The sequence below is a fragment of the Myotis myotis genome, unplaced genomic scaffold, assembly GCF_014108235.1.
Source record: "Myotis myotis isolate mMyoMyo1 unplaced genomic scaffold, mMyoMyo1.p scaffold_m19_p_13, whole genome shotgun sequence".
NCBI lineage: Eukaryota > Metazoa > Chordata > Mammalia > Chiroptera > Vespertilionidae > Myotis > Myotis myotis.
Window position 1 is genome coordinate 57184420 of NW_023416317.1, and position 26526 is coordinate 57210945.

General features: G+C 52.1%; 2 protein-coding genes across 6 annotated transcripts in view; both read left to right on the forward strand.

The window, feature by feature from the left end:
* The first annotated feature begins 1210 nt into the window (after positions 1-1210).
* Positions 1211-7749, forward strand: QARS1 (glutaminyl-tRNA synthetase 1). The gene is made up of 24 exons (XM_036333600.1): positions 1211-1369; positions 1482-1629; positions 1911-2020; positions 2154-2229; positions 2668-2732; positions 3249-3302; positions 3430-3490; positions 3787-3858; positions 3974-4059; positions 4230-4316; positions 4693-4792; positions 4905-4983; positions 5057-5165; positions 5261-5391; positions 5476-5568; positions 5672-5809; positions 5892-5979; positions 6056-6199; positions 6281-6385; positions 6551-6643; positions 6756-6883; positions 6974-7040; positions 7113-7238; positions 7621-7749. Exons 1-24 carry the CDS (start codon positions 1253-1255, stop codon positions 7669-7671), a joined length of 2328 nt encoding a protein of 775 aa, XP_036189493.1. The 5' UTR covers positions 1211-1252; the 3' UTR covers positions 7672-7749.
* Positions 7750-8749: 1000 nt separating this feature from the next.
* QRICH1 (glutamine rich 1) overlaps positions 8750-26526 on the forward strand; it is a 33882-nt gene continuing 16105 nt past the window's right edge. The window contains exons 1-4 of one of the 5 annotated variants that reach the window (XM_036333604.1): positions 8752-8914; positions 10573-10632; positions 19413-19742; positions 22767-23801. In XM_036333604.1, coding sequence (XP_036189497.1) covers positions 19434-19742; positions 22767-23801 — 1344 coding nt within the window. In that variant the 5' untranslated portion in view covers positions 8752-8914; positions 10573-10632; positions 19413-19433. Of the gene's footprint in view, positions 8915-10572; positions 10633-19412; positions 19743-22766; positions 23802-26526 lie in introns of all 5 variants that reach the window. The other 4 variants (XM_036333606.1, XR_004971668.1, XM_036333602.1 and 1 more) reach the window with 4 other exon arrangements.

Sequence of the window (26526 nt, forward strand, 5' to 3'; positions counted from 1 at the left end):
AGGCCCTAACCCCATGGAGGGGGACGTCACTAGACCTGCAGGATTAATGACGGTGCTGCAGTAAGTCCTCACTCACAGGTACCTTTGTGGGGGGGGGGGGGGGGGGTAAGCAGCTGCAGCTGTGAACTCAGCATAGGGCTGGTGTGGCTGTTCCTGCTTCTTGGTGCCCAGGTGGCACCACTGCACTGTGGTATCCCCTGCTCAAGGCGTGCACTTGGCCTCGGCTGGGCATCAGGCTGGGGTGAAGGGGCCTGGGGAGGTGGGAAGCCCAAGACACAGACTGGACCTGGGTCCTGATGCAGTGCATGGCCCTGGGCAGAGCCGGCATTTGGTCATCATGTGGGACCCAGATGTAGACCCAGAAATGGACCCCAGTCACTACTGGGGTATGGCCACAAAGCAGAACACAGAATATGGGTACAGACTGTACCCAGGATCCTGCCCAGTCCTTGAAAGTCCAGGAGTATTAGCATCCCCAAGGCCTCCAAACACCTGAATTCCAGTTCTTTGTTTTTTAAAGTTCCAGTTTCAATGATGGAGATGTCCTCACTGTCCCACCCCAGCCCAACAGCCACCTCCATAGAGGCCCTGTGTCTTCTGTCCCGCAGTACCCCCGCTCCAGGGAGAGCCTGTCAAATGCCACAGATGGATTTCAAGGTCCGATTTGCTTGTGATTGTCACGGCATTTGCATGTGTGGGCGGGGCGGTCAGTGTGCCAAGAGACTAGACGAAATCATCGCAGGACTTCTGCGAGGTCCCTCCTGGCCAGGTGGGGCCCGGTGAGCGCCCGAAAAGTGCCCGTCTCCACTGGGCGCCTTGGTCACCCTCCAGCGCGGGCTCGGCCCTGGAGTCTTGGCCGGATTTCCAGGGCTTTGTTTTGCTCAGCAATTTCCGTGACTCCAAGGCTGAGGTTCAAGAAGCGCGTTGGCGACTCACAGTGGCTCCCGAGAACGGACTGGGCCGGTCCCAAGGTTCCCCGGGCGGAAGGCGCCCCTGCCTCCGGCCCCAGGCCCGCCGCCTCCAGCCCCTCCCGACGACCCGCGGCGCCGGGCGGAAACGCAGCGCCCGGAAGGGCCGGTGGGGGCGCACCCGGCCTTTTACACGGCGCCGGCCACCTCGGCGAGCCCCGCCCCCTCTCGCCCAGGAAGGACGTCATTGGCTCGCCCCGGCGGCTGCGACCTCCTATTGGCCAGCGGGCTAACGCCCACCTGCAGATGAGCCCGGCGTTTCCTTCCGGTTTCCGATTCCTGCCATGGCGACCGCGGACTCCCTGTCGCTCTTCACCGGCCTCGGCCTGAGCGAGCACAAGGCGCGCGAGACGCTCAAGAACGCGGCCCTGAGCGCGCAGCTGCGCGAGGCGGCGACCCAGGTGCGAGCGCGCCCTCGGCCGGGGCCGACTGTGCCCCCCGCGGCGCCGGGGTCCGAGCCCCGCCACCCCTGCCGCGCGAACGCCCGTCTCAGGGGCTCCCTCCCTCCCGCAGGCACAGCGGACCCTGGGCTCCGCCATCGACAAGGCGACCGGCACCCTGCTCTACGGCTTGGCCTCGCGACTGCGGGACCCCCGGCGCCTCTCCTTCCTCGTGAGCTACGTGGCCGACAAGAAGATCCACACCGAGCCCCAGCTGAGCGGTGAGACCCGCCCCCGCCACGCCGGGCCCGGCCGGGACCCTGTCTGCCGAGCCCCCCAGTACCTCGATGCCGAGTTCCGGCCGAGCGCACAAGGGAGCCGTGCAGGTCTGGGGGGACCGCCCGCCCCAGGCTCCCTGCCCGTGGCCCCGGGGCTGCTGGGGGCGGGGGTGGGGTACAGGCTTAACCTCCCGGAGGCCAAGCCGTCGCCGGGATTTCTGGGATTCGGGCCCCACTTACCTGTCGGAGCTGAGATGCCACAGCTCGTTGCTCTCCTTTGCCAGCTGCCCTTGAGTACGTGCGGAGTCACCCGCTGGACCCCATCGACACCGCGGACTTTGAGCGGGAATGCGGCGTGGGCATCGTGGTGACGCCCGAGCAGATCGAGGAGGCGGTGAGTCCTTCCCCAGGCACCCCGCCCGCCCGCTCCCCGGGAGGGCGTGGCTCCGCGCCTCCCCAGAGGATGCCCGGGTGAGGGGTGGTTCCCGAGGACACTCTCCTGAACCTGACCGCCTGGCTGCCTGCAGGTGGAGGTCACCATAAATCGCCACCGGCCCCAGCTCTTGGAGGAGCGCTACCATTTCAACATGGGACTGCTGATGGGTGAGCGGGCCTGCGAGGGGGCTGCTCTCCTCTCCAGTCATGCCTTCTCGTCTGGAGTGATAAGGGGGAGTCGGCAGAGGGGTCGGAGCCCCTTAAAAAGGGGTCTGGCTCTGGCCGGCTTGGCTCAGTGAATAGAGCGTCAGCCTGTGGACTGAAGGGTCCCAGGTTCAATTCTGGCCAAGGGCACGTGCCCGGGTTGTGGGCTCGGTCCCCAGTAAGGGGTGTGCAGGAAGCAGCCGATCAATGATTCTCTCTCATCATTGATGTTTCTCTCTCTCTCTCCTTCTCCCTTCCGCTCTGAAATCAATAAAGAAATATTTTTTTTTAAAAGCGGGGAAGGGGTCCGGTTCCTGAGGTCAGCCTGGACCCTCTCCTGGGAAGGAGGGTGGGAAGTGCCTTCCTTTGCCTTCCTGCAGCTCCTTGTGCCCACGTTTCTAGGAGAGGCTCGGGCTGCGCTCAAGTGGGCAGATGGCAAAATGATCAAGCATGAAGTGGACATGCAGGTGGGTGCTCCGTGAGCTGAAGCAGGCAAAGACCTGCCACGCGCAGGGTCTGGTCCACTGAGGAGTAAACAGAAGCCAGGGCGGGGGAGACCCTGTCCCTGTTCTGATGAATGGGGAGCCTGGTGTGGAGGAGGCAGTGAGAGGCGTGGCCTCTGGGTTGAGCCTCATTTGGTCCGAGTCACTACCCTGAACCTCCATTTCCTGGCCTTGTAAGTAGGGGTAGCTCTCACCTCATTTGAAGTCGAGATCTTCACTTAGGATGCTGGCGTAGAGTGACAAGAGGTGCTGTGAGATCGGTCGCCTATCTTGATGCTGGGCCCGTAGTTTCTCCCTAAATGGCAGTTTCTGTTACCTGAAACAGTATGGACTCTCAGGAGGCAAAGAGCGTTTGAGGCCAGAGAACTATGTGGGGAGCAGAGGCGGGCGGGCCAGGAAGGGCTTAGGTGTGTGGCTGGGTCAGTCGGGGCTCCTGGGAAGGGGACTCTCCGGTCCCAGGCGGCTGTGGTCTCTGCTCAGGTGCTGCACCTTCTGGGTCCCAAGAGGGAGACTGATCTGGAGAGGAAGCCCAAGGTAGCTCACGGTCCCGGGTCCCTGGGGGTGAGGCGGTGGAGGGTGAGACTTCAGGCCGGGAAAGGGATGGCTCACCTCAGTGACCCCAGGTCACCTCCCGAGAGAGCCCTGACCCAGCTTTTCTCAGGTGGCAAAGGCTCGGCTGGAAGAAACAGACGGGAGGCCAGCCAAGGACGTGGTGGAGAACGGTGAGGGGCGTGGGCCCGGCGCATGCAGCTCCCTGACTTGGGGCTGTCCACCTGATGGGCTTTGTCCCCTCAGGCAGCCCCACACACCTTGCCTTGTCGAAGTCTTGGCGTTTCCTTTGTCCCCTTCACCCAGAGACGGGCCTCAGGAGGCCCGAGAAGCCTGGCTCTGGCTCTGGGTTAGGGGAAGAGGGGCCGTAGGGTCTGTCCTGGTTGCAGGATGTGAGTCATGCTGACCGGGCCACCCTATGCTGGACATGGGAGCTGTGTCCCGAGGGTAAGTTTTCCTGTCTCCACAGGTGAGGTTGCTGGCCAGACCCTGTCTCTGATGGAGCAGCTCCGAGGGGAGGCGCTGAAGTTCCACAAACCTGGTGAGCTGGCGGGGCAGAGCTGGGGGGGCTGGTCTCTAGCAACGCTTGCAGCCGGCCCCTGGGGTGGGAGCTGTGGCCTGCAACCTGGTCCTCAGGCTCGTTCTGGTCCTGGCAGGCGAAAACTACAAGACCCCGGGCTATGTGACCACTGCACACACCATGGACCTCCTGAAGCAGCACCTGGACATCACTGGGGGACAGGTGTGTCATGTGGCCAGCAAGCCAGGGCCGTCAGCATTTGCCCGTGGCCTGAGCTGCCTCCATGTTGCCCATTCCATCTGTCCCCAGGGTCTCCCTGGGAAAGGGCGCCTGTTCCTTCAGGGTCTGCGAGCGCTCTGGCCTAGCCCCTCTGCTCCCATTCCTCCCCGCAGGTGCGCACCCGGTTCCCGCCAGAACCCAATGGAATCCTGCACATAGGACACGCCAAGGCCATCAATTTCAACTTTGGCTACGCCAAGGTGTGTGTGCGGGACCTGCTGGGCAGGGCACCGTCTGCTGCTCCCACGGCGATAGAGAGGCGCCCGCCTGCCCTGCCTTGCTGTGCCCGGAGCAGGCAGAGGCCACGGAGGGACCACGTGTGTCAGACACGAGGAACCCACTGGCTCCCGGGGAACAGCTCTGAGCTGGGGCTGTGAGTTCAGATTTGAGGGGATTCCTAGTGCTACCTCCCTCTACCGCGTTGGTGGGAGGCACCTCGTTTAGGGTGTTTAGAGACAGGAAGACGAGAGAAACTCAGATGTTTCCAGCTTTGACGTGGGAGGGCGCTAAGGACGCGCCAGTGTGAGGAGCTGCGCTGGGGCGGGTGTGGCGCTCACGGACACTCGCCTCTTCTAGGCCAACAACGGGATCTGCTTTCTGCGCTTTGACGACACCAACCCTGAGAAGGAGGAGGCCAGGTTCTTCACCGGCATCTGCGACATGGTGGCCTGGCTGGGTATGGCGGAGCAGGGCCGGGCAGAGCTGGTGGTCAGCGGGCCTCTGTGTGGACATGGCCTGCCATTGGGTGTCCCTGCCTGGCTGCTCATACGGTGTGTCCTTCCGCCCAGGTTACACACCGTACAAGGTGACCTATGCCTCGGACTATTTCGACCAGCTGTATGCCTGGGCTGTGGAGCTCATCCACAGGTGAGGCCAGGGCCACGGGGAGGCCGGCAGGTGCGGACACAGCCCCGTGGGGCACTCACACCCCTTCCCATAGGGGCCAGGCCTACGTGTGCCACCAGCGAGGAGAGGAGCTCAAAGGCCACAACCCTCCGCCCTCGCCCTGGAGAGACCGTCCCATAGAGGAGTCGCTGCTGCTCTTCGAGGTGGGGTTCCGGGGGCAGGTGGGCCTGGGTGGGCCGGGACATCAAGGCTGAGACGTGCTGTGCTGAGAGGCGGCCTGAGCCCTTGCTCCCCTCAGGCAATGCGCAAGGGCAAGTTTGCAGAGGGTGAGGCCACTCTGCGGATGAAGCTGGTGATGGAGGATGGCAAGATGGACCCTGTGGCCTATCGAGTCAAGTATACGCCACACCACCGCACAGGGGACACCTGGTGGGTAGGAGCTGTGGGCGGCTGATGGGCCACGCGGAGGGCCGAGGGGGCTGGATGGTGGGGCCCACTGCCTATGCCCCGCAGGTGCATCTACCCCACCTATGACTACACGCACTGCCTCTGTGACTCCATCGAGCACATCACCCACTCACTCTGCACCAAGGAATTCCAGGCCCGGTGAGGGAGCTGGGCCCGTGGGATGGGCAGGGCTAAGGGGATTCCAGCAGCCCTCCCTGTGGGCGCTCCTTGTCTGAGGTGCTGACTGTACCCTCTACCCTAGACGCTCTTCCTACTTCTGGTTGTGCAACGCGCTGGACGTCTATTGCCCCGTGCAGTGGGAGTACGGCCGCCTCAACCTGCACTATGCGGTGGTCTCCAAGAGGAAGATCCTCCAGCTGGTGGCGCATGGTGCTGTACGGTCGGTGTGCTTGTTTGGCTCGCCAAGGTCTGGGGGACCGGTGCTCTGTGCTGCCAGAGGTCTCACAGCCTCCTTGCCACAGGGACTGGGACGACCCGCGGCTCTTCACGCTCACAGCCCTGCGTCGGCGGGGCTTCCCTCCTGAGGCGATCAACAACTTCTGTGCGCGGGTACGACCCGTGGACGGGGGCGGGCCGAGCACCGCGGTCTGTGCTTGTGGCTGGGACTGAGGCTGCCCTTTCTTAGGTGGGGGTGACAGTGGCACAGACCACAATGGAGCCACACCTGCTAGAGTCCTGTGTGCGTGATGTATTGAATGACACAGCCCCACGGGCCATGGCTGTGCTGGAGCCATTACAGGTCATCATCACCAACTTTCCTGCTGCCAAGGTAGGGGTGTGTGCGTGTGTGTGTGTCGGTGTGGGGGTGCTCCGGCACTCTGTGACCCTGACATCCATTTCTTGGCTGTAGTCTTTGGACATCCAGGTGCCCAACTTCCCAGCTGATGAGACCAAGGGCTTCCATCAGGTTCCCTTTGGGTTCACCGTCTTCATCGAGAGGACGGACTTCAAGGAGGTGAATAGGAGGGTGGAGGGTCCTGTTCACTGCTGAGCCGTCCTGAAGGCCATCTACTTCCTGCTTCAGTGAACCAACCCCTGCCCAACACAGGGGTGGGGAGAAGCCTCTGGTACCTTTTCGACCATTGCAGCCTCTTGTGGCCACCCTACTTCCTCCCTCTAGGAACCAGAGCCCGGCTATAAGCGCCTGGCGCGGGGCCAGCCTGTGGGCCTGAGGCATACAGGCTACGTCATCGAGCTGCAGCGAGTCATCAAGGTGAGAGCCAGCTGCAGCCTTCCCACCACAGTGCCTGCAGGGTGAGGACCTGGGGTGCAGCCTGCAGACCTGGTCCCCAGGCCTCATTGCAGGCCTCTCCCCCTGATGACAGGGCCCCGGTGGCTGTGTGGAAAGTCTGGAGGTGACCTGCAGAAAGGCAGATGCTGGAGAAAAGCCCAAGGCCTTTATTCACTGGGTGTCACAGCCTCTGACGTGTGAGGTTCGCCTCTACGAGCGACTGTGAGTGAACAGCAGGGGTGGGACACAGAGAAGACGGGCATCGCCGGCTGTGGCTGCCCAGCCGGAGTCTGACCTTCCCTCTGGCTACAGATTTCAGCACAAGAACCCAGAGGATCCTGTGGAGGTGCCCGGTGGCTTCCTAAGTGACCTGAACCCGGTAGGCTGGTGGGCGTGGGGGCGTCGGGCAGGCCTCCCTGACTGGATGGCCACTTGAGTTTCCTGCCCGCAGGCATCGCTGCACGTGGTGGAGGCAGCATTAGTGGACTGTTCTGTGGCCCTGGCGAAGCCCTTCGACAAGTTCCAGTTTGAGCGCCTTGGCTACTTCTCCGTGGATCCAGACAGCCACGAGGGACAGGTGACTGGACTCACGCCGGCCTTTCCTCCGTGACAGTGGTGGCTTCCATTCACTGTGCCGAGCACTGTGCCTGCAGCCCTTGGTTATTAATCCTCACCACCTGGATTGGGGGTCATGTTCTACTGATGGGGAAACAGCTTCAGAGGTTAAGTCCATGCACAAAATTCTGTATGGATCCTGCCCTTCTTACTCCTGAAGGGAGGGGGTCGGCATAGGGGTTGTTCTAACCCTGATAAATGGAGGCCCAGGGCCCTCGAGTCCCTTACCCAAAGTCCTCAAGTTACTGAGAGCCCGAGGCTCCTGGCCCTCAGCACCTCTGGGTGAAGGAGGTGTGGGGCATCTGTAGTCGGTTTGGTGATCATTCTTCCCCTCTGCCCTCCAGCTCGTCTTCAACCGGACCGTCACCCTGAAGGAGGACCCAGGCAAGGTGTGAGCTGGAAGCCCGACTTACCTCGTCCTCTGGAAGCTGGGGGCACCTAGACTCCATGTCAATAAAGAACGGCTGAACCTCCCCGGGCGTCTGTGTGACCTGTCTGCCCTCCCGGCACCTGCGTGCCTTAGAGACACGCGGGGGGGGGGGGGGGGGGGGGGGGGGGGGCTGACACAATGCGCACGGCCGGGGCCTGATGTGACAGTCCTGGCGGTGGCCCTGGTGTGCGGCTCCCGTTAGGAGCCCTGTGCCAGCCTAGGTAGGTAGATGGAGAGAGGCCAGGCTCCCTGCCCGGCGGTCCAGCACCTGATGGAGTGCCTACCAGGTGCCGGGCACAGTGAGAAGAGGAAGAAATGACCAGGCACTGTGCCGGGGAGGCTCCCTGCGCCCGGAGGAGGTGGGAGGGGGTTCCTGGCCCAGCCTGGCTGCAGACTACTTCCAGGAAGTGACTCCAGGGCGGAACCCCAGGGACAGGGAGTTTGCCGGTGCAGGAGGCACAAGTGCAAAGGTCCAGAGGTCTCGCAGAGGGAAGGGTGGCGCTGACTGCCCTTCCCGCGTGCGCCTGCAGCTTTAACACCCTCCACATTTTCCCTGTATACAAACACCGGCTACCAGAGGCCCCCTTTAAGGTGGACTGGACTGCGGGAGGCCGAGTCACAAAAGCAGAATATGGTGGGGGGAAGGAGGGGCCCAGGAGCGAGGGGTATTTAGAGGACAGTATCCAGGGGGCGTCCCAGGTGGGACGCGACTGGAACGCCGGGCCTAGGTCAGCAGCTGTGGGGGCCACCTTAAACCGAGGCCGGCCCCGCGTGGGGCAGGTGGCAGAAGGTGGGCATGGAGAGCAAGCTTTGAGCCCCCAGCATGCCTCGGCTCCAGGGCAAGGCCGACCTCCGGGGCGGGCTCCGCCCCGCATGAAGGGGCGTTCGGGGCGGGGCGCTCCGCCCTATACCCCTCTTTTTGCCGCTACCGCCGCCAAAGGCCGGGCCTACCTCCTCGCCAGAAGCGTTCCCTTTAAGTCAGGCCAGGAGGCAGCCTCAACTCTCGCGGGATCCAACGCTCAGAATATCGCGAGAGGGGCATTCGGCACCCATTGGCTGTGAGGGTTGAATGTAAGATGGCGCCCAGGGAGCTGTGAGGGGAAAATCCTGTCGGTCTTGGAGCGGCGACGGCAGAACCGGACCCCCGAGCGGTGCGGCGGGGCCGGCGGGTAGAGCGGCGGCGGCGGCGGCGGCGGCGACGTCGCCGGGTGAGGGCTCCAGTGGGGGAAGGGGCGAGGCGAGGCTGCGGGTCTGAGGCAGCGGGCCCACCCCACACAACGGCAGGCGGGCGGGCGGGCGGGGGCGGGTGGGCCGCTGCCGCTGGGCCCTGGAGACCTTGGGGCGGCTCCGGAGCGGAGAATGTCCCTGGGTTCGCGCGCCATCGCCCCTCGGGTGGGGGAGGAGTGGGTCGGGGATCGGGTGGGCGCGGCGCGCGAACGCGCGCTGGTGCTCGCGCGCGGCTGGGCCTGTTTATACGCGCGGGGGCGCGCGCGCTGTGCGGCCCTCCAGGTGCGCGTGGCCGCCGACGTGCGCGTCCTCGGCCCGGATAGCTCGGTTCCTGGAGCCGCGGCCCGCGGGCTGGAGTGGCTTTCCGGGGCGCGCACTCGCCCGCGAACCCGGGCTTCGGGGCGCGCGCCCTGCTGTTGGGTGGCGGCGCCTCTGCGAGGGCGCGCAGGACACCCCTGCTGCGCGGAGAGGTGGCGGGCGGGAGGCTGGCTGTGCGCGGAAGGTTGCGGGTTGGGTCCTTCCTGCTCGGGTGACGTCCCCGGGCCGCTCGGGGGAAACCAGCCGGCTTTGCGGTCTGGCGAGCGGCCCCGCTCCGCCGCGAGGCGGGCGAGAGCGCTGGCTCTGGAAGAAGGCGGCGCCCCGAAGCCCCGGTGCGGGTGGGTGCCGCCCGGCGTCTGAAGGCTGCGAGCCCCCTCGAGCCGCTTCCCTTCGCCCGGCTGCCTGTGCGCGAGGGGAGGCTGCTCCTGGGGGCCCTCCCTTCCGCGGTGCCTGCTTTCACGTCCTCGGAAAGGAATTCTTCCACGAGCGCCATTCATACACGTCACCTCTGTGCGCTCCGGAAGGGACCGGCGAGCGGGTGGACAAAGTGGAACTGCCCGGGCTCCGCAGTGCCGCTTATTAAACCCGTAAATGCAGCCTCCGTGAGACCCAGGGCCCGCTATGGCGCAGCTCTGCACCAAGTTGCCCAGAAGAAGATTGAACAGCCCGAGGCTCGGTGCTCTCCCTTTTTGTAGTTCACACAGTCCCGCCGGAAGAAATCCCTGGAATCGGCCCGTGGATCAGCGCAGGAGTCACCTGTGATACAGATTTCAGTCCCCCTTAAGCCCCAGCACTGTGTTCTGGCAGCAGGGGAGGCAAAGCACCCTCTAGTGCAGCGGTTCTCAACCTGTGGGTCGCGACCCCTTTGCGGTCCAACGACCCTTTCACACGGGTCGCCTAAGACCATCGGGAAACACATCTATAATTACATACTGTTTTTGTGATGAATCACTATGCTTTAATTATGTTCAATTTGTAACAATGAAAATACATCCTGCATGTCAGGTATTTACATGACGATTCATAACAGCAGCAAAATTACAGTTATGAAGTAGCCACGGAAATAACTTTATGGTTGGGGGTCACCACATGAGGAACTGTATGAAAGGGTCGCGGCATTCGGAAGGTTGAGAACCGCTGTTCTAGTGTATGTTCTATGGTCTTGCTTCGTTAAGTTTAAGGACAAAGAAGCGAAGAGGAAGAACAATTAGATCGGATAGAACTAGTGATGGCAGTGGTGCTTTCTAACACCGTGTTATTTTAAGAACAAGTGAAACTTAGAAAGAGGATGGAAGGAACTTCTTTGTTCTGTCTTCTTCAGAATGTTACAAGTCTTAAGGACTCAAGACAAGCAGCAGAAATACATGCAGCATGGTGACTGGTGAGTTAAAACCGTTCATGTGCTGGAACTATGTGTGCAGTTTAACCGAAACGTTACAAATCCTGCCCATGGTTCTGGTGCTGCCTGCCAGAGTCACTAGGCAGGGGCCGGAGCTGGGGGAGAAGTGCGCCTTTGAACCCAGTTACAGTCTGATGCTTTCCTCCCCGTAAAATGTAAGTCAGCGCAAGTTGTGAACTTGAGTCACTCCACAGACTGTGGCTCTGGGTGGGGTTGTCCTCCGTGTGGCAGCTTGAGAAGCTGGGATTTCTTCCTTCGAGCTGGCCTGCCATCTTTGATCAGTGTGCGTGGTCCTGGATGCGCTCTGCTTCTGCGTGTCTACTTTCTAAGTGGTCACCCTTCCTCCGCAGGTGGAGGTGTGCCTGGACACACCTGTTCCTTCCTGTCCCTTTGTCTTTAGCTGTCCCACATTCTGTTCCAGACGTCTTGTCCTCTCCAGCCTTCACCTAAAGGTTCCATTTATTTTTCCCTGAGTGGCAGACTGGGATTTCTGACTGGTTGCATGAAGACACAATAGTTAATCCTCTTACTTTGCTGAAAGAATTGTCCTTTGATTTCACATTTAGGCAAGGGCAAAACTGTAGATAGAGCTGGTGCACTGTGTCAGAAAGCTCTTTTTTCTTTCTAGGAATCTGTGAGATACCCTTATATAAATTCAGGTGCTCTGTATACAGTGTAGTGAAAGTTAGGAGGCGAGCCGTTGTATCGCTGCTACCTGCTCAGGAAGTGGAGCGTGCCGCGCTCCTGAGCTCAGCCTCTCCTGTGTCCCTTTCTCACGTTCCATTCCTGCAGACAGCTACCTTTCTGACTTACGGGATAATCATGTTCTTTGTCTTCCTTTTAATTTTACCACCTTGTATTCCTCAACTGACACAGTTTTACTTGCTTTTGGATTCTATATAAATGGAGTCATGCTGGATTTTATGTCTTCATTGTGTTTCATTCTTTCGTGTTGTTTGCAGCTGTGGTTCATTACTTACCCACTTAACTATTGATAGACATCTGGACTCCTCCCAGTTTGGGAATCTTGTTAATACTGCGTCATATATACCTAATAATAGAATTGCTGGATCACATGGAATGGATATTTTCAACTTTACTAGATATTGCAAATGGTTGTACCAATTTATAGCCCATCAGTTAAGTTCCTGGTTGAAGTGTGTTGTCCAAATGTACAACTCTAGTGCAAATAGAACTATGTCAGGAACTCCCCTCGTAGAGGCGTGGGGTCGATGAATAGCTTGATGGGGAGTCAGGAAAAGGCTTTACATTGGAGGGACCCAAGAAAGGATAATTCCGGTGAGTACTTGGGTCCTCCCTTAGTATCTAAATAGAAAAAGAAAGAACTGAACAGACCAATAGGAATGGAATCGATTACTGCCTTGGAGTAACCTTTGTCCTTGGTACCATCTTGTGTTCTAGTGATAGAGTAATAAAATAACGGTAATGTTCGTATGTGAGGGCCTGCTGTGTCAGGCACTATGCTAAGCTCTGATGGAAGTACAGGGGAAATACGAGTGATCAAAGTGTGCATACAAAAACAGATTTCTTGGATCTTTTGTTGTGGGGTTGGTTGTCTGTTTATTGTTTTGCAAAGCAGCTATTCTTAAAGTATTCAGAAGCAAATGCTTGTTTACAGACTCCCCCCACTCCATTAAGCCCCAGAGTGGCAAGTTTTTTTTTTTTTTTTTTAATTTTTATCATCGCTCTGAGGATATGTTTATTGACTTGAGAGAGAGAGAGAGAGAGAAACACCTTTGTAAGATCCATTGCCTCCCATATGCGTGTCCCTACCAAGAATTGAACCCGAAACCTAGCCATGTGCCCTGACGGGAATTGAACCCACAACCTTTTGGTGTACAGGACCACGCTCCAACCAACTGAGCCACTAGGCCAGAACTTTTTGTAAGTATTTTAATTAATATTTACTGCCCCTCACCAAGTCCTTAACTTGGAGCTAATTTAGAATCTTGTTTCTTTTGGGGTTATAGAGAGTAGATTCATTGAGTTTATTCATTTCTCCTCCTCTATCTCAAGACTCAACCTTGTGTCTTGTGAACAGCATCTTGAAGTATTTAACAATCTGTTATTATGCAAGCATCTGGTGCTTGACGGGCTTATCTTTGAGTTTGAGATTTTGGGGGGAAAATCATACTATAATCAACCGGACTTGTTTGTGTGTCTGTTATCATTACTGCTATGTAACTACTCTGCAAAAAATGTCACTTTTTGTTTTTTTTGTTTGTTTAATACAAATTATGGAAAATACAGGAGAGTACTAAGCAAGAAGAAATTTAAGTCCTCTGTGATTCCACCACTCCAGTAAAACTGCTGTTAAAATTTAGATGCATTTTTGCCAGCTCTTTTTCTTATGTATAAAATTAAAGAATACTGGAATCCTATATAATAAAGGGCTAATATGCAAATCGACTGAACGGCAGAACAACTGGTGCTATGATGCACACTGACCACCAGGGGGCAGATGGTTCAGCACAGGAGTTGCCCCTGGTGGTCAGTGCGCAGCAGTGCTAAGGATGTGTGGCTGCAGGGAGTGGCCCCTGAGGGCTCCTGGACTGTGAGAGGGCACAGGCCAGGCTGAGGGACACCTCCGCGCCCCCCGCTCCCCCCCACCCCATGTATTTCGTGTACCAGGCCTCTAGTAAATAAATACAATTGTGTGTGTGGTTGGTTTTTTAAAAAATATATTTTATTGATTTTTTACAGAGAGGAAGGGAGAGGGATAGAGAGTTAGAAACATCGATGAGAGAGAAACATTGATCAGCTGCCTCCTGCACATCTCCCACTGGGGATGTGCCCACAACCAAGGTACATGCCTTTGACCGGAATTCAACCCGGGACCCTTCAGTCCAAAGGCCGACGCTCTATCCACTGAGCCAAACCAGCTAGGGCTAAATACAATTGTGTTTGCTCCCTTTTCACACATAGCTTGTTTATGTGTCAACTTTGTGTTGGGGTGGAGAGGGGTCAGCAAGAATCTTCTAGGTACCAACAGCTTTTTTTAAAGCTACCGTGTTATAGAAAGATCTATGGAGTCACAGCTTATAAGCCAGACCTTCTTTATATTTTAAGTCAGTGGGCAAAGGAATTTCAGTCTTTCAATAAATGATAAAGGGACAAGTTGTTTGATGTTGGGAAACACATTAGACATTTACCTTACATTTTGCAAAATAAATTCTAAATGTATCAAAGCACATAAACAATACACTGTAAATTTAAAAAATTGTAGATGGGAAAATGGCCTGATCTTATGGTAGGGAGGACAATTTCTGAACATAAAAGCAAAGGAAGAAACCATCACCACTGTTGAGAATTTAATTTTTCTGTGTTTTTCTTTTACTGACTAGTGTGAAAATTTTCAATATATTTCTAAAGCTCTTTCCCCCCTACACAGCCCTTTTGTGTCAGGCCAGATGCTGACTTCGGGCACTTTCATTCCTGGGATGTGTTAGTCTGATGGATATTGCCAAGTGAGCAGGTGAAAAGGACAAGAAATAAAGCCGTGTGTTTCAGTCTGTATAAATGGACAGTTTGAAATGCTCTTTGAAGTTGGCCTTTTTCATTAATTTTTTTGTTTTCCATTGAATACATTATTTGTTCCTATTTTTTAGCTTGCTCTGATTCCGTGGTTTTCAAACGATTTTGTGGACTTGGGTAGCGACAGTGAAGACCCCCTGCCCCCGGGTGCTTAGTGAGAAAAAGCATTTGGAAGCAATGGCTTCAGCTTGCAGCCCCACCAGCAGTAGGCGCTGTGCTTAGAGCACTGCATATGTGTTTTTTTCCATGTTTTGAATAAATTTACTTCCCAGAACAATAATTTTACATGCTTTTGTTTTATACTGGCACGCTTCAATGCAACCTTGTCATTAACAAGTTCTAAAACAAAATTGATTTGTTTTATTTATTTTTCTGTGTTTTTTTTTTTTCTTTATTAAGGTATTACATATGTGTCCTTATCCCTCCATTGCCGCCGCCCCCCTCCCCCCAGTGCCCTCACCCCCCTGGTGTCTGTGTCCATTGGTTAGGCATATATGCATGGATACAAGTCCTTTGGTTGATCCCTTACCCCCACCCTCCCCTACCTTCCCTCTGAGGTTTAACAGTCTGATCGATGCTTCTCTGTCTCTGGATCTGTTTTTGCTCATCAGTTTATTTTGTTCATTATATTCCACAAATGAGTGAGATCATCTGATATTTATCTTTCTCTGACTGGCTTATTTCACTTAGCATAAGGCTCTCTAGTTCCATCCGTGCTGTTGCAAATGGTAAGAACTCCTCCATTTTTACAGCAGCATAGTATTCCATTGTGTAAATGTACCTGCATATGGTTTTATACTTTTGGCTCTAAACTACTTAAAACACATGGCTAGCTACTTACCAAAAGGTGTTTTTATCATTGAATATTTCAAATATTTTCACAAGTATAGAGAAGATTATAATGAGCACGTGTGTATGAACCTTTATCTACTTTTCTAAGCTTTATAGATTTTTCCCCCCTTTTTTTTATGAAAGCTTAAAGAATAAACCTTGAGATTTCATAGCAGATAACTTTTTCCAAGCTTTTTTCCATTCTTTTTGAGAGATGACTATCCATCTTACTTGCCATTCTGCCCAGGGAATAAATTGATATTTAGAGTTTCTTGTAGTGATGTTTTTGAAGGTTGCATTCTGGGTATACTGACAGGATTTGTTTGGAGTAGAATAGTTTTTATCATCTTTGAAACCTTGATTTAAAAAAAAAACTCCAAGTTTGATTTGGTAGAAATGCAGTATTCTAAAACTAAAAGATGGATTAAACAGAAATTATATACTCACCTAGCTAGATGTTTGTCAGAAATAGAGGGCATGGGACTTCAATTTCTTGGTTACATAGTGGGAAGTCTAGAGATACTCTAAAGTAATGAGTCCACAAATAGAGGCTTAAAGCTATCAAGGTGATTGTGACAAAAAATAAAATGTAATTGGCAGAAGTTGGTGAGAGGAAGGTGATTTAAATGCCCAAAACTCACCATTCCTAAAGGACAGATCAGTGTTTATTCAAAATGGGAAGATCAGGAGTCCCTGGCCGGGAGCTCAGTTGGTTAGAGTGTTGCCCGGAGATGTCACGGTTGCAGGTTCAGTCCCCTGTCAGGACACATACAAGACTCAACCAGTGGCCCTGGCCAGTGGCTCAGCTGGTTAGAGCATCATCCTGTGCACTGAAAGGTTGGGGTTCCGTTTCCGGTCAGGACACTTGCCTAGGTTGTGGGTTCGATCCCTGGTCCAGGCGAGGACAGGAGACAACCGAGCAATGTTTCTCTTTTTTTCTCCTTCCCTCGCTCCCTCCCTGCCTTCCTCTCTCTTTAAAAAACACACATATCTTTGGGTGAGGATTTTTTAAAAAAGAATCAACCAATGAATGAATAAATAAGTGGAACAAATTGAGGTTTCTCTCCCCCCCCCCCTTTTCCCTCCCTCTCTCTTTCTCTTTTTTTTTTTTTAATGTATTGATTTTTTACAGAGAGGAAGGGAGAGGGATAGAGAGTTAGAAACATCAATGAGAGAGAAACATCAATCAGCTGCCTCCTGCACGCCTCCCACTGGGGATGTGCCCACAACCAAGGTCCATGCCCTTGACCGGAATCGAACCTGGGACCTTTCAGTCCACAGGCTGACGCTCTATCTGCTGAGCCAAACTGGTTAGGGCTCTCTCTCTTTCTCTAAAATCAAAAAATAAAATTGCTAGGTCAAGAACCAGAAGTCAAAGTATTCTTAGTGATTTCTTCATTTTATATCTTCGTATAGTATTTGAACATTTCTTCTTAGAAAATGGATGTATTGCCCTAACCGGTTTGGCTCAGTGGATAGAGCGTTGGCCTGCGGACTGAAGGGTCCCGGGTTCGATTCCGGTCAAGGGCATGTACCTTGGTTGCGAGCACATCCCCAGTGGGGGACGTGCAGGAGGCAGCTGATCGAAGTTTCTCTCTCATCGATGTTTCTAACTCTCTATCCCTCTCCCTTCCTCTCTGTAAAAAATCAATAAAATATATTTTTTTAAAAAAAGAAAAGAAAATGGATGTATTACTTTTACCCCCCCCCCCCCAAAAAAAAAGAAAAACAAAAAACACAGAAAATCCAAGTGGAAAATACACTGAAAAGTGAAGAGAGCTTGTTTCTAGGAAGAAAGTTGGTGCCTTTCTCCTTTATACTTAATATCAGACTTCCGATGGGTCCCTGGAAGTAGGGAAACTTTAAAAGGTGAGAGGAAATAAGGCCACTAGGAAGACTCCAGGGACTGCCTTGACCAAGCAGTATTTGTATGAAGGTTTCCTAGTTCTATAAATTTAATTTGCAACGTTTCTTTGTACTTACTGTGTGCTCATATTTATCTTGTCTCAGATTTGAGACAAAGTTTGTGCTGCATGATTCCTTATATTTTATTTTTTATTGCTTTGACATATAGCTGTGCTTCCTGCACAGGCAATCTTCAAAATTCAAGCAGTCTCAATATTTTACAGGAATGCAACTAACTGATGAAGGAAATAAATTAGGAAATACGAATGTCAGTTGACCTCTGCTGTTTTATAATGGAGGTAAAAAAAACACACAACTCACCAAAAACCTGAACTCTGCACCGGCACGGGAGAGAACCAGTTACCTGCTGCTTGTATCATCTCTCCCCGGCCCCTTCTGAGCCGAGGAGCACTAGTGTGTGTCCTGAGGCATTAGGATCACATGTTGTGACTTTCTGTGCCGTGGAGTCTCTGTGATGAGAGTTGTCTTCTGAAGAAGGGCATTCCAGTTGTGGTGTTCTCATCCAAGGGGAGCCGTGGCGCGCTGTGCCCAGTGCGTTGGCGGGTCACCTGCACTGAGTGGCCTGCCCTGGCTCACGGACGGATGGGTGCGTGGCCTTGATCGTCTCCCTCGTGGACAGCATTGATAGCTTAATTTTGAAGTCGCATAGAAGATCACTATGCCGCTGCCCTGGAGAAGGAAGAGCTGGGAAGGGGGGCGGGGAAAGAGGTGAGAAGGATGGACGGTGAATGTTCAGAAGGCGAGGCCTGCACCAGTGCTCGCTGTGCTCTGCCCTCGCTGTGCCTGTGGTTTCCTAGGAGCCTGGGTTCAGACAGGACGAGGCCTGTGCTGTCTCATTGGTGGAGACGCATGTTTACAGTGTGTTATGTACGTCGTCATAGAAGAGTCATTGCTGGGGCTCTTCTGTGTGAAACAGCCGACTGGAGTCTGTGCTGTGCCTACAGCACCCCGCAGAAATAGTGCCAGTGCCCGTCAGTGAATAGCAGGAAGAGTCGTGTCTTTTCTTTGGTCTCACTCTGGCTGTGGGTTTTTCCCCAAGGTACATACTAACCATTTACTAGGGAAAAGCATAACATTTATGGTTGTAAGTTACAGATATTATGGAGCCAAGAGTCATAATGCTTCTTGTTCCAGATTGAATTCCAAATGCAATGAAGCACCTACTGTGTGTCAGCCATTCAGAGAGGACCAGGACACAGTTTTGTCTGCCAGTTGAAAGAGATGATATAGACACCTTATATTTATAACATAAGGCAAAACGTGCGGGCAGTGAGAGACTGATGTTTCCAGCCTGATGGCTCAAGAAACAAGTCATTTTTCCAGACATTTGAGATGGACTGAGAGTCCTTTTGGCAAAAAGGGTCACTGGGCTGGCGTGGCTCTCGCATCCTGCTGCTGCTCTAGCTGTTCCGGAGGTGCTGCTGACCAGGAAAGGAGGGGGTGGCGGCAGGGCGGCAGGGCAGCAGGGCAGGCGGCCGCCCGTCACGGGGCGCATGGCTGTCCTTCAGGAGCTGGGTGCCCCTCCCCACTCCTGCAGGGTAGCTCCCCGGGTAAGGACGCTGGTGGGAATGTGGAGAATTGGTTTCTGAATCGTGGTAGCGACCTAGTCATTGAAGACACCATTCAGTGCCCTCCTCCGCTTATGTTAACAGTGAATACCTATGTAGCCTCTCTGTGTCAGGTTCTTCCCTAGGTGCCTTATATATATTTAATCCTCATGTCAATTTTGTGAGGTAAATACTATTTTATCCCCATTTTATAGACAAGGAAACTAAGGTCAACTGACTTGTCCGGGATTGCCCAGCTAAGGAGAAATGGGGGTAGTATTTGAACCTAGATGGTCTGGCTCCAAAATCCATGCTCGTATTCAGTCAGCTGTGTCACAAAAGAATGAGCAATATGTGGCAACATGGAATTTGGGTGCTCCTGATGAGAGGTGGGGAGGTCAAGAACACATCCCCTATCTCTTGGGTCTTGCCATAGCTGGGTGGTATGCTGTCCCTTCACTGTAGCACAGAGCTGGCAGTGGAAATAGGACAGGTCAGTAGGATCCCTGTTCCTAGCTTCCCTGGTAGTCCTCTCTGTGATGGTCACAAAACCGTTTTGCATGTGACTCATTGTCCAGTGCTTGGCTCTGCAGAAAAGATGGGATTGGCCTAGTGCTGGGTGGAGAGTGTGTTTTTAGCCCGTTTCATCCAGTACTGTGACGCATGCTTTTGTTTTTTTGTCTTCAGTGTGATAGTTTGATTAAGAAATGTTTATGGAAACAATTTTCAGGTACCATTAATTGGGAAAAAATAAGGCGGTATAATAAAACTTTACTTTGGATTCCAGATGTATACAGCTGCCCTGACTATTCTATTCTGATACAAGAGTGTTTGCCCTGTGCATTTCAAGATATAAAAATAATAGCATAATTTTGACTTATGGCCACTTATTTTTATTACTAGGAACCCTGAGGCCTCTGCAATATGAATAATTCTCTGGAGAACACCATCTCCTTTGAAGAGTACATCCGTGTGAAGGCGCGGTCTGTCCCACAGCACAGGATGAAGGAATTTCTGGACTCACTAGCCTCGAAGGGGCCAGAAGCCCTTCAGGAGTTCCAGCAAACGACTACCACGACCATGGTGTACCAGCAGGGCGGGAACTGCATTTACACTGACAGCACCGAAGTGGCCGGGTCTTTGCTTGAACTGGCCTGTCCAGTCACCACCAGTGTTCAGCCACAAACCCAGCAAGAGCAGCAGATCCAGGTTCAGCAGTCACAGCAAGTCCAGGTAAAGGGCAGTGCTGAGGTGCTCCTCCTTCCTGGGCTTTACTTGCCATCATGGTTGTGTTCAATCAGAGTATCACAGCTACAGTCTCAGAGGTTACTTTCACCAAGGGGAATATTCTTTTTTAAGCATTTTCTTTAATACAAAGTTTCATAGTTCATGCAGACCAAAAATATTTGCAACCACTGTCAGTGACCACCGATGCTTGCCTTTGCTTTGGAGAATTGAATAGTCTAGAATTCAGAGGTCTTCTGGGACTGTTTGATGTGACACACTGATGTAACTGAAGTTCCCTTCCATCTTAGCTCCCTAAGCAGATCAGGAACACGGGAGGGTTAGTCTTGGCTCCTTACTAAAAGCATGACATTTAGAGCTCATTTGAAAATGGAAAAGCTGATGGATTCTAGTGATCTTCATCTCGCTGTATGGTTCCATGAATCAGGGTACCTGCAGATTTCTAGCTCTGCATTTGCTGTTTATGGTTTATAAGCCTCAAGAAACAGTGCTAATCAATCACGTGCTTTCCAAAAGAGGAGGAACTAATACATCTGCTGGGATGGTAAACGTTTTCTTCTCTAGGGTTCTTTATATAAGTGAAATTAAATCTCTAGTTACAAATGCTGCTTTCTTGCTACTGAATTGTGGTTACATTTCATTTTGCCCTTGATGCTTTTTTCCCACCAACAAAATAGAAAAGAGAGTGGAAGAGGCAGGAGTGTGGTGAGGTGTGTTCTGGTGAAATAGAAGGTTAGCCCTTTGCCTCTTGGGACTGCAAGTGGCTATATTCCTCTGTTTAAAATTAAACATTCCCACCAGTAGTGGCGTATGAAAATTCCAATTTTTTTTACATCCCCACCAACACGTGCTATTTGTCTTTTTATTTTTTTTGTAGCCATCCTAGTGGGTTTGAGGTGGTATCTCATGGTTTTGATTTGCATTTCCCTGATAGCTAACAATGTTGAACAACTTTTAATGTGCTTATTAGCCATTTGCATGTCTCCTTTGGATAAATGTCTATTCAGATGCTCTCCCATTTTTTTGTGTATGATATGAGGAAGCGGTCCACCTTCATTCTTTTTATATGGACAGCCAGTTGTTCTAGCACCATCCTTGGTTATCTTTTGTGCTGTCTCCTTCTGCTATTAGATAGATATACTCCCTCATCTGCCTTTTTGTTTTCTTCTTTCCTAATTTCTAGCTGTGTTTAAAGTAATTTAGATATGTGTGTCTGATGGGAAAAATCTTTCCCTTTTTTTGAAATTTTATGAGTTTATTTGAGCCAAACTGATGACATTTGCCATAAAGCAAGATCTCAAATGCTCCCAAATCTTTCCCTTTTTTATATATGCATATTTTTATTGATTTCAGAGAGGGAGAAGGAGAGAAAAACAATGATGAGAGAGAATCATTGATCGGCTGCCTCCTGCACGCCCCCTACTGGGGATTAAGCCCGCAACCCAGGCATGTGTCCTTGCCCTGAATCGAACCCGGGACCCTTGAGTCCACAGGCCAACGCTCTATCCACTGAGCAACACCAGCTAGGGCAAATCTTTCCCTTTTGTAAATTACACACTATGCATAGCATCTCTTCATGCTGCTTTGTATACTGAAGTAACAACAATAAGATGAGTTGCATTATCAGAAATGTGTGATCCAGGATAGAGTAACCTTCCTCAAATTAAATTTTCAGAAATCTTATGGGTTTTTTAATGGCTTCTCTATTAAGGACAAGCATGTCTTAAATAAGCACTCTAACAAAACAAGCAAATAAACAAAAACAGACTCTTATATACAGAGAGCAGATTGGTGGTTACCAGCGGGGAAAGGGCAAAGTGGGTGAAGGGGTCAATTGTATGGTAAAAGGTGCTGACTAGACTTTGGTATTGATCACTTTGTAGTGTGTACAGATATCGAATTACAGTGTTACTCATTATGTAATGTTATATACCAATTTTGCCTCTTTTTTTTAAAGGCATTCCAAGGAATTGTTAAATAGTGCCTGTATTTAATTTATTTTTTATTTTAAAAAATATTTTTATTAATTTCAGAGAGGGAGAGCGAGATAGAAATATCAATCATGAGAGAGAATCATTGATTGACTGCCTCCTGCATGCTCCCCACTGGGGATTGACCCCACAACCCAGGCATGTGCCCTTGATCAGTATCGAACCCGGGACCCTTTAGTCCGCAAGCTGACACTCTGTCCACTGAGCCAAACCGGTAAGGGTAGTGCCTGCATTTTAGCAGCAAAGCTGGAGATATTTCCAAAAGACATTTCAAAAGTTTTCTCTCTACTGTGTTTTCCACTAGTTGTTTGGTGGGAGTAGATTTGATCCTGAGTTGGGAATTGAGTGCCTATGGAAAGAACATACTTGTCTTTCTGACCTTTTAGAATAGTGATCCGCACACTTTTTATCATTCACCCCATGGGTAAACTATTTTTTTAACATGCAAGGAAATATATGTTTATAAATTATATACTTGTACTACTATATCAATAAGCAAAACCAAAAGTAGTCACATTTTAATCCTCACCCAAGGATATTTTTCCATTGATTTTTAGAGAGAGATAGAAACATTGATGTAAGAGATTCATTGATTGGTTACCTCCTGCACACTCCCCAACTGGGGCTGGGGATAGAGTCTGCAGCCGAGGTATGTGTCCTTGACTGGAATTGGACCTGGTACCCTTCAGTTCGCCGATGCTCTATCTACTGAGCCAAACTGGTCGGGGCAAAGGGGGGTCACATACTTAAAAAAGAGTAAAAAATGAGCAGAAGTTCAGATATTTCCTTTGTAGGCCCCAGTTGATAGCCTAGTTGCTCTCACATGGATTTATGTTGCTCTGAATGCAATGTGATGCTGGAGAATTTTGCAAATGGTTTTGGGAGTGGTGGCCTCCTCAGAAGCCTTGGTCCGGCAGCCCTTCCTCCTCACGTGCCTGGGCCTCCCCCGGACGTCTTTCTCCCTTGCGGGGCTGGGCCTCGGTGTTGTCTCATTTACTCACTGTGACTCTTGTTGCTGCAGGTACAAGTGCAGGTACAGCCGTCTCCGCAGCAGGTTTCAGCACAGCAGCTCTCCCCGCAGCTCACCGTGCACCAACCTCCTGAGCAGCCCTTCCAGGTCCAGGTGCAGATCCAAGGCCAAGCACCACAGCCGGCAGCCCCTTCCATCCAGACCCCAACGTTGCAGAGTCCCAGCCCCTCACAGCTACAGGCAGCCCAGATCCAGGTGCAGCACGTGCAGGCAGCGCAGCAGATCCAAGCTGCAGAGATCCCAGAGGAGCACATCCCACATCAGCAGATCCAGGCTCAGCTGGTGGCTGGCCAGTCTCTGACTGGGGGTCAGCAGATCCAAATCCAGACCGTGGGTGCCCTTTCCCCACCACCGTCCCAGCAGGGCTCACCGCGGGAAGGGGAGCGACGGGTTGGCACAGCCAGTGTTCTCCAGCCGGTGAAGAAGCGCAAAGTGGACATGCCCATCACTGTGTCCTACGCCATCTCAGGGCAGCCGGTGGCCACCGTGCTGGCCATTCCGCAGGGCCAGCAGCAGAGCTACGTATCTTTGAGGCCAGACTTACTGACAGTGGACAGTGCCCACCTGTACAGTGCCACGGGGACCATTACCAGCCCCACCGGAGAGACCTGGACCATCCCTGTTTACTCTGCCCAGCCCCGGGGGGACCCTCAGCAGCAGAGCATTACCCACATTGCCATTCCCCAGGAGGCCTACAACGCAGTACACGTCAGTGGCTCACCCACGGCCCTGACGGCTGTAAAGCTGGAGGACGACAAGGAGAAGATGGTGGGCACGTCAGTAGTGAAAAACTCCCATGAAGAGGTAGTGCAGACCCTGGCAAACTCTCTCTTTCCAGCACAGTTCATGAATGGCAACATCCACATTCCAGTGGCTGTGCAGGCTGTGGCAGGCACATACCAGAATACAGCTCAGACTGTCCATATATGGGACCCTCAGCAGCAGCCACAGCCACAGACCCCCCAGGAACAGACGCCACCGCCACCGCCGCCTCAGCAGCAGCAGCAGCTCCAGGTTACTTGTTCAGTAAGTGAGACTCACCTGTGCGTAGCCTGCGCCCTCAGGACCCACTCAAACCCAGAACTTGCCTGGCAACCTCTGACCCTTCTGGTTGTTTATGCAATGATGTTAGTCTCGAAGTAGTAAAGTGTTTAATATTCTAGATGGGGTAGGGGAGGGGACAGAAGCAGTAAGTGAAGCTATGAAACTGGAGTTCTGTCCTGGTACCTGGAGGTAAATGAAATGATCAGTAACTGCTTTAGGGTTACCTGGGGTGCTTCATTGTTAATATCTCTTTGGAAGAGTAAAGTTCTAAGTAGAGACCAGTGGTACCCCTAAGTGGTATCCTCATCCCAGGAGCTACTTTCTGTATCATAAATGAAAGGATCTAGTGGAACCTTAGTAGTTTAGCACAGACTTTAAACTAGCTCAGTGGAGCGGACATGTAATTGTTCTTTTTTTCGTTGTCATCTGTGGACTCAGTGTAGGTGAATTAGAAGATCTAAAATACCTCCTAGTTGGCCTATCACCTTTGGGAGCCTTGAACAAGCCATTTATGCAGTGGGATTTCCCAAAGGTGTTTTTATGGCCCTTAAAAATCCTCCTATATAATAAAAGGCTAATATGCAAATTGACCGAACAGCAAAATGACCACAGTCACTGTGATGCCCACTGACCACCAGGAGGCAGATGCTCAATGCAGGAGCTGCCCCCTGGTGGTCAGTGCGCTCCCACAGGCAGAGCGCCGCTCAGCCAGAAGCCAGGCTCATGGCTGGTGAGTGCAGCGGCAGTGGCGGGAGCCTCTCCTGCCTCCACAGCTGCACTAAGGATTTCTGACTGCCGGCTTAGGCCTAAGCCGTCAGTGTGACATCCCCTGAGGGCTCCCAAACTGCGAGAGGGCGCAGGCTGGGCTGAGGAACACACACACACACACACACACACACACCACCAGTGCATGAATTTTGTGCGCTAGGCCTCTAGTAGTTAAGATAAGCCTTGGTTACTTGAATTTTCTTTTATGACAGCTATGTTGAATTTTTTTTTTTTAAATATATTTTATTGATTTTTTACAGAGAGGAAGGGAGAGGGATAGAGAGAAACATCGATGAGAGAGAAACACCAATCAGCTGCCTCCAGCACGCCCCCTACTGGGGATGTGCCCGCAACCAAGGTACATGCCCTTGACCGGAATCGAACCTGGGACCCTTGAGTCCGCAGGCCGACGCTCTATCCGCTGAGCCAAACCGGTTAGGGCTTGAATATTTTTAAGTTTTTTATTTTGAAATCATTTAGATTTATATAAAAGTTGCAAAAATATAATTCTGTTGAAATTTTAACTTTAAAATTGTTTTGCTCTTTTATCATTTATAATTGTTAACTTCTCAAGACTCTTAGTGCACTTCCCAGCCCTTGTCTAGCAGAGCTTTCGGGTGGGTCTGCTGAAGACACTGTGCTCACAGGGCAAGGGCTCCTGAGCTGCTCGGGGGGAGCTGACACCATGGAGCACAGGCGGACCAGGGGCCACACTCAGAAACTTGGGCAGTCAATGATTTTGATGAGGCAAAAGCTGACCAGGCAACAGTATATGATCTTAGGTGACTTTATTAAAGAACTATTGAATAATCAGCTGCCAGGCCTAGAAGCAGCACAAGACAGTCATTGTTTCAGGTAGCGTATAGTCCGTTGTAGGAGTAAGAACATATAATTTCTGTTTCTTTGAATTATTTATAAGGCAGCATAATGAAGTGTGACATTGTGTGCCACACACACAAAGAAAAACTGGGACTTCAGAAATCATTGCAGGCTAACAAGTCAGCAGAGGCATCTTTGTGGGAGGAGGGGTGTGTGCTCTGTGGTTTCTAGCTCACTGACAGAATGGAGCAGCAGGAGCAGAGTCGGACGGGAAGGAGGGACATGGCCTTGGGCAGCATGAGGGGGCGGTGGGAGAGCAGGTAGTATGGGAGCAAAGGAGTCACCTTCCCAGAGTGAAGAGTGGAACTGGGTGATGATTTCGGGTGGGCAGTTTTTCAGATCCTACGAGTGTGATTAGAAGAATCAGCCTGGTGGTGGCTCAGGGGTTGAGCATTGACCTAGGAACCAGAAGGTCACGGTTCACTTCCCAGTCAGGGCACGCGCCCAGGTTGTGGGCTTGATCCCCAGTAGGGGGCGTGCAGGAGGCAGCCAATCAGTGGTTCTCTCTCATCATTGATGTTTCTTTTTTTTCTTCATTGATGTTTCTTTCTCTCTCTCTCCCTCTCTGAAACCAATAAAAATATATTTTAAAAAAAGAAGAATCAAGTGTGGGGGTGGAGAGTTGGTTGCCTCTAGGAGAGACCAGCCAGGAGACTTGTGATAGGGCTTGTACTGAGCTTCGCTTGCAGGCTTGGAACTCATCATGCCTCTTCTCAGCTCTCTTGGGCCTGATGGTCCAATTTTCAGGTCAGGGCTCTTGGTACTCATTCGTCTCTTAATAATTTGTACATTCGGGCCTGGCTGGTTTGGCTCAGTGGCTAGAGCGTCAGCCTGTGGACTGAAGGGTCCCGGGTTCGATTCTGGTCAAGGGCACATGCCCTGGTTGCGGGCTTAATCCCCAGTGGGGGGCCTGCAGGAGGCAGCCAATCAATGATTCTCATCATGGATGTTTCTGTCTCTCTCTCCCTCTCCCTTCCTCTCTGAAATGAATAATAAAAATATATTTTAAAAATAATAATAGTTTGTATATTCGGGCCCTTCAGCAGAAGATCTTTCCTGG

Coding starts and splice junctions, on each gene's coding strand:
- QARS1 (XM_036333600.1), top strand. CDS start 1,253: ATGGCGACCGCGGACTCCCTGTCGCTCTTCACCGGCCTCGGCCTGAGC. Junction 2,230..2,667: donor CAACATGGGACTGCTGATGG/GTGAGCGGGCCT, acceptor CCACGTTTCTAG/GAGAGGCTCGGGCTGCGCTC. Junction 4,984..5,056: donor GCTGTGGAGCTCATCCACAG/GTGAGGCCAGGG, acceptor CCCTTCCCATAG/GGGCCAGGCCTACGTGTGCC.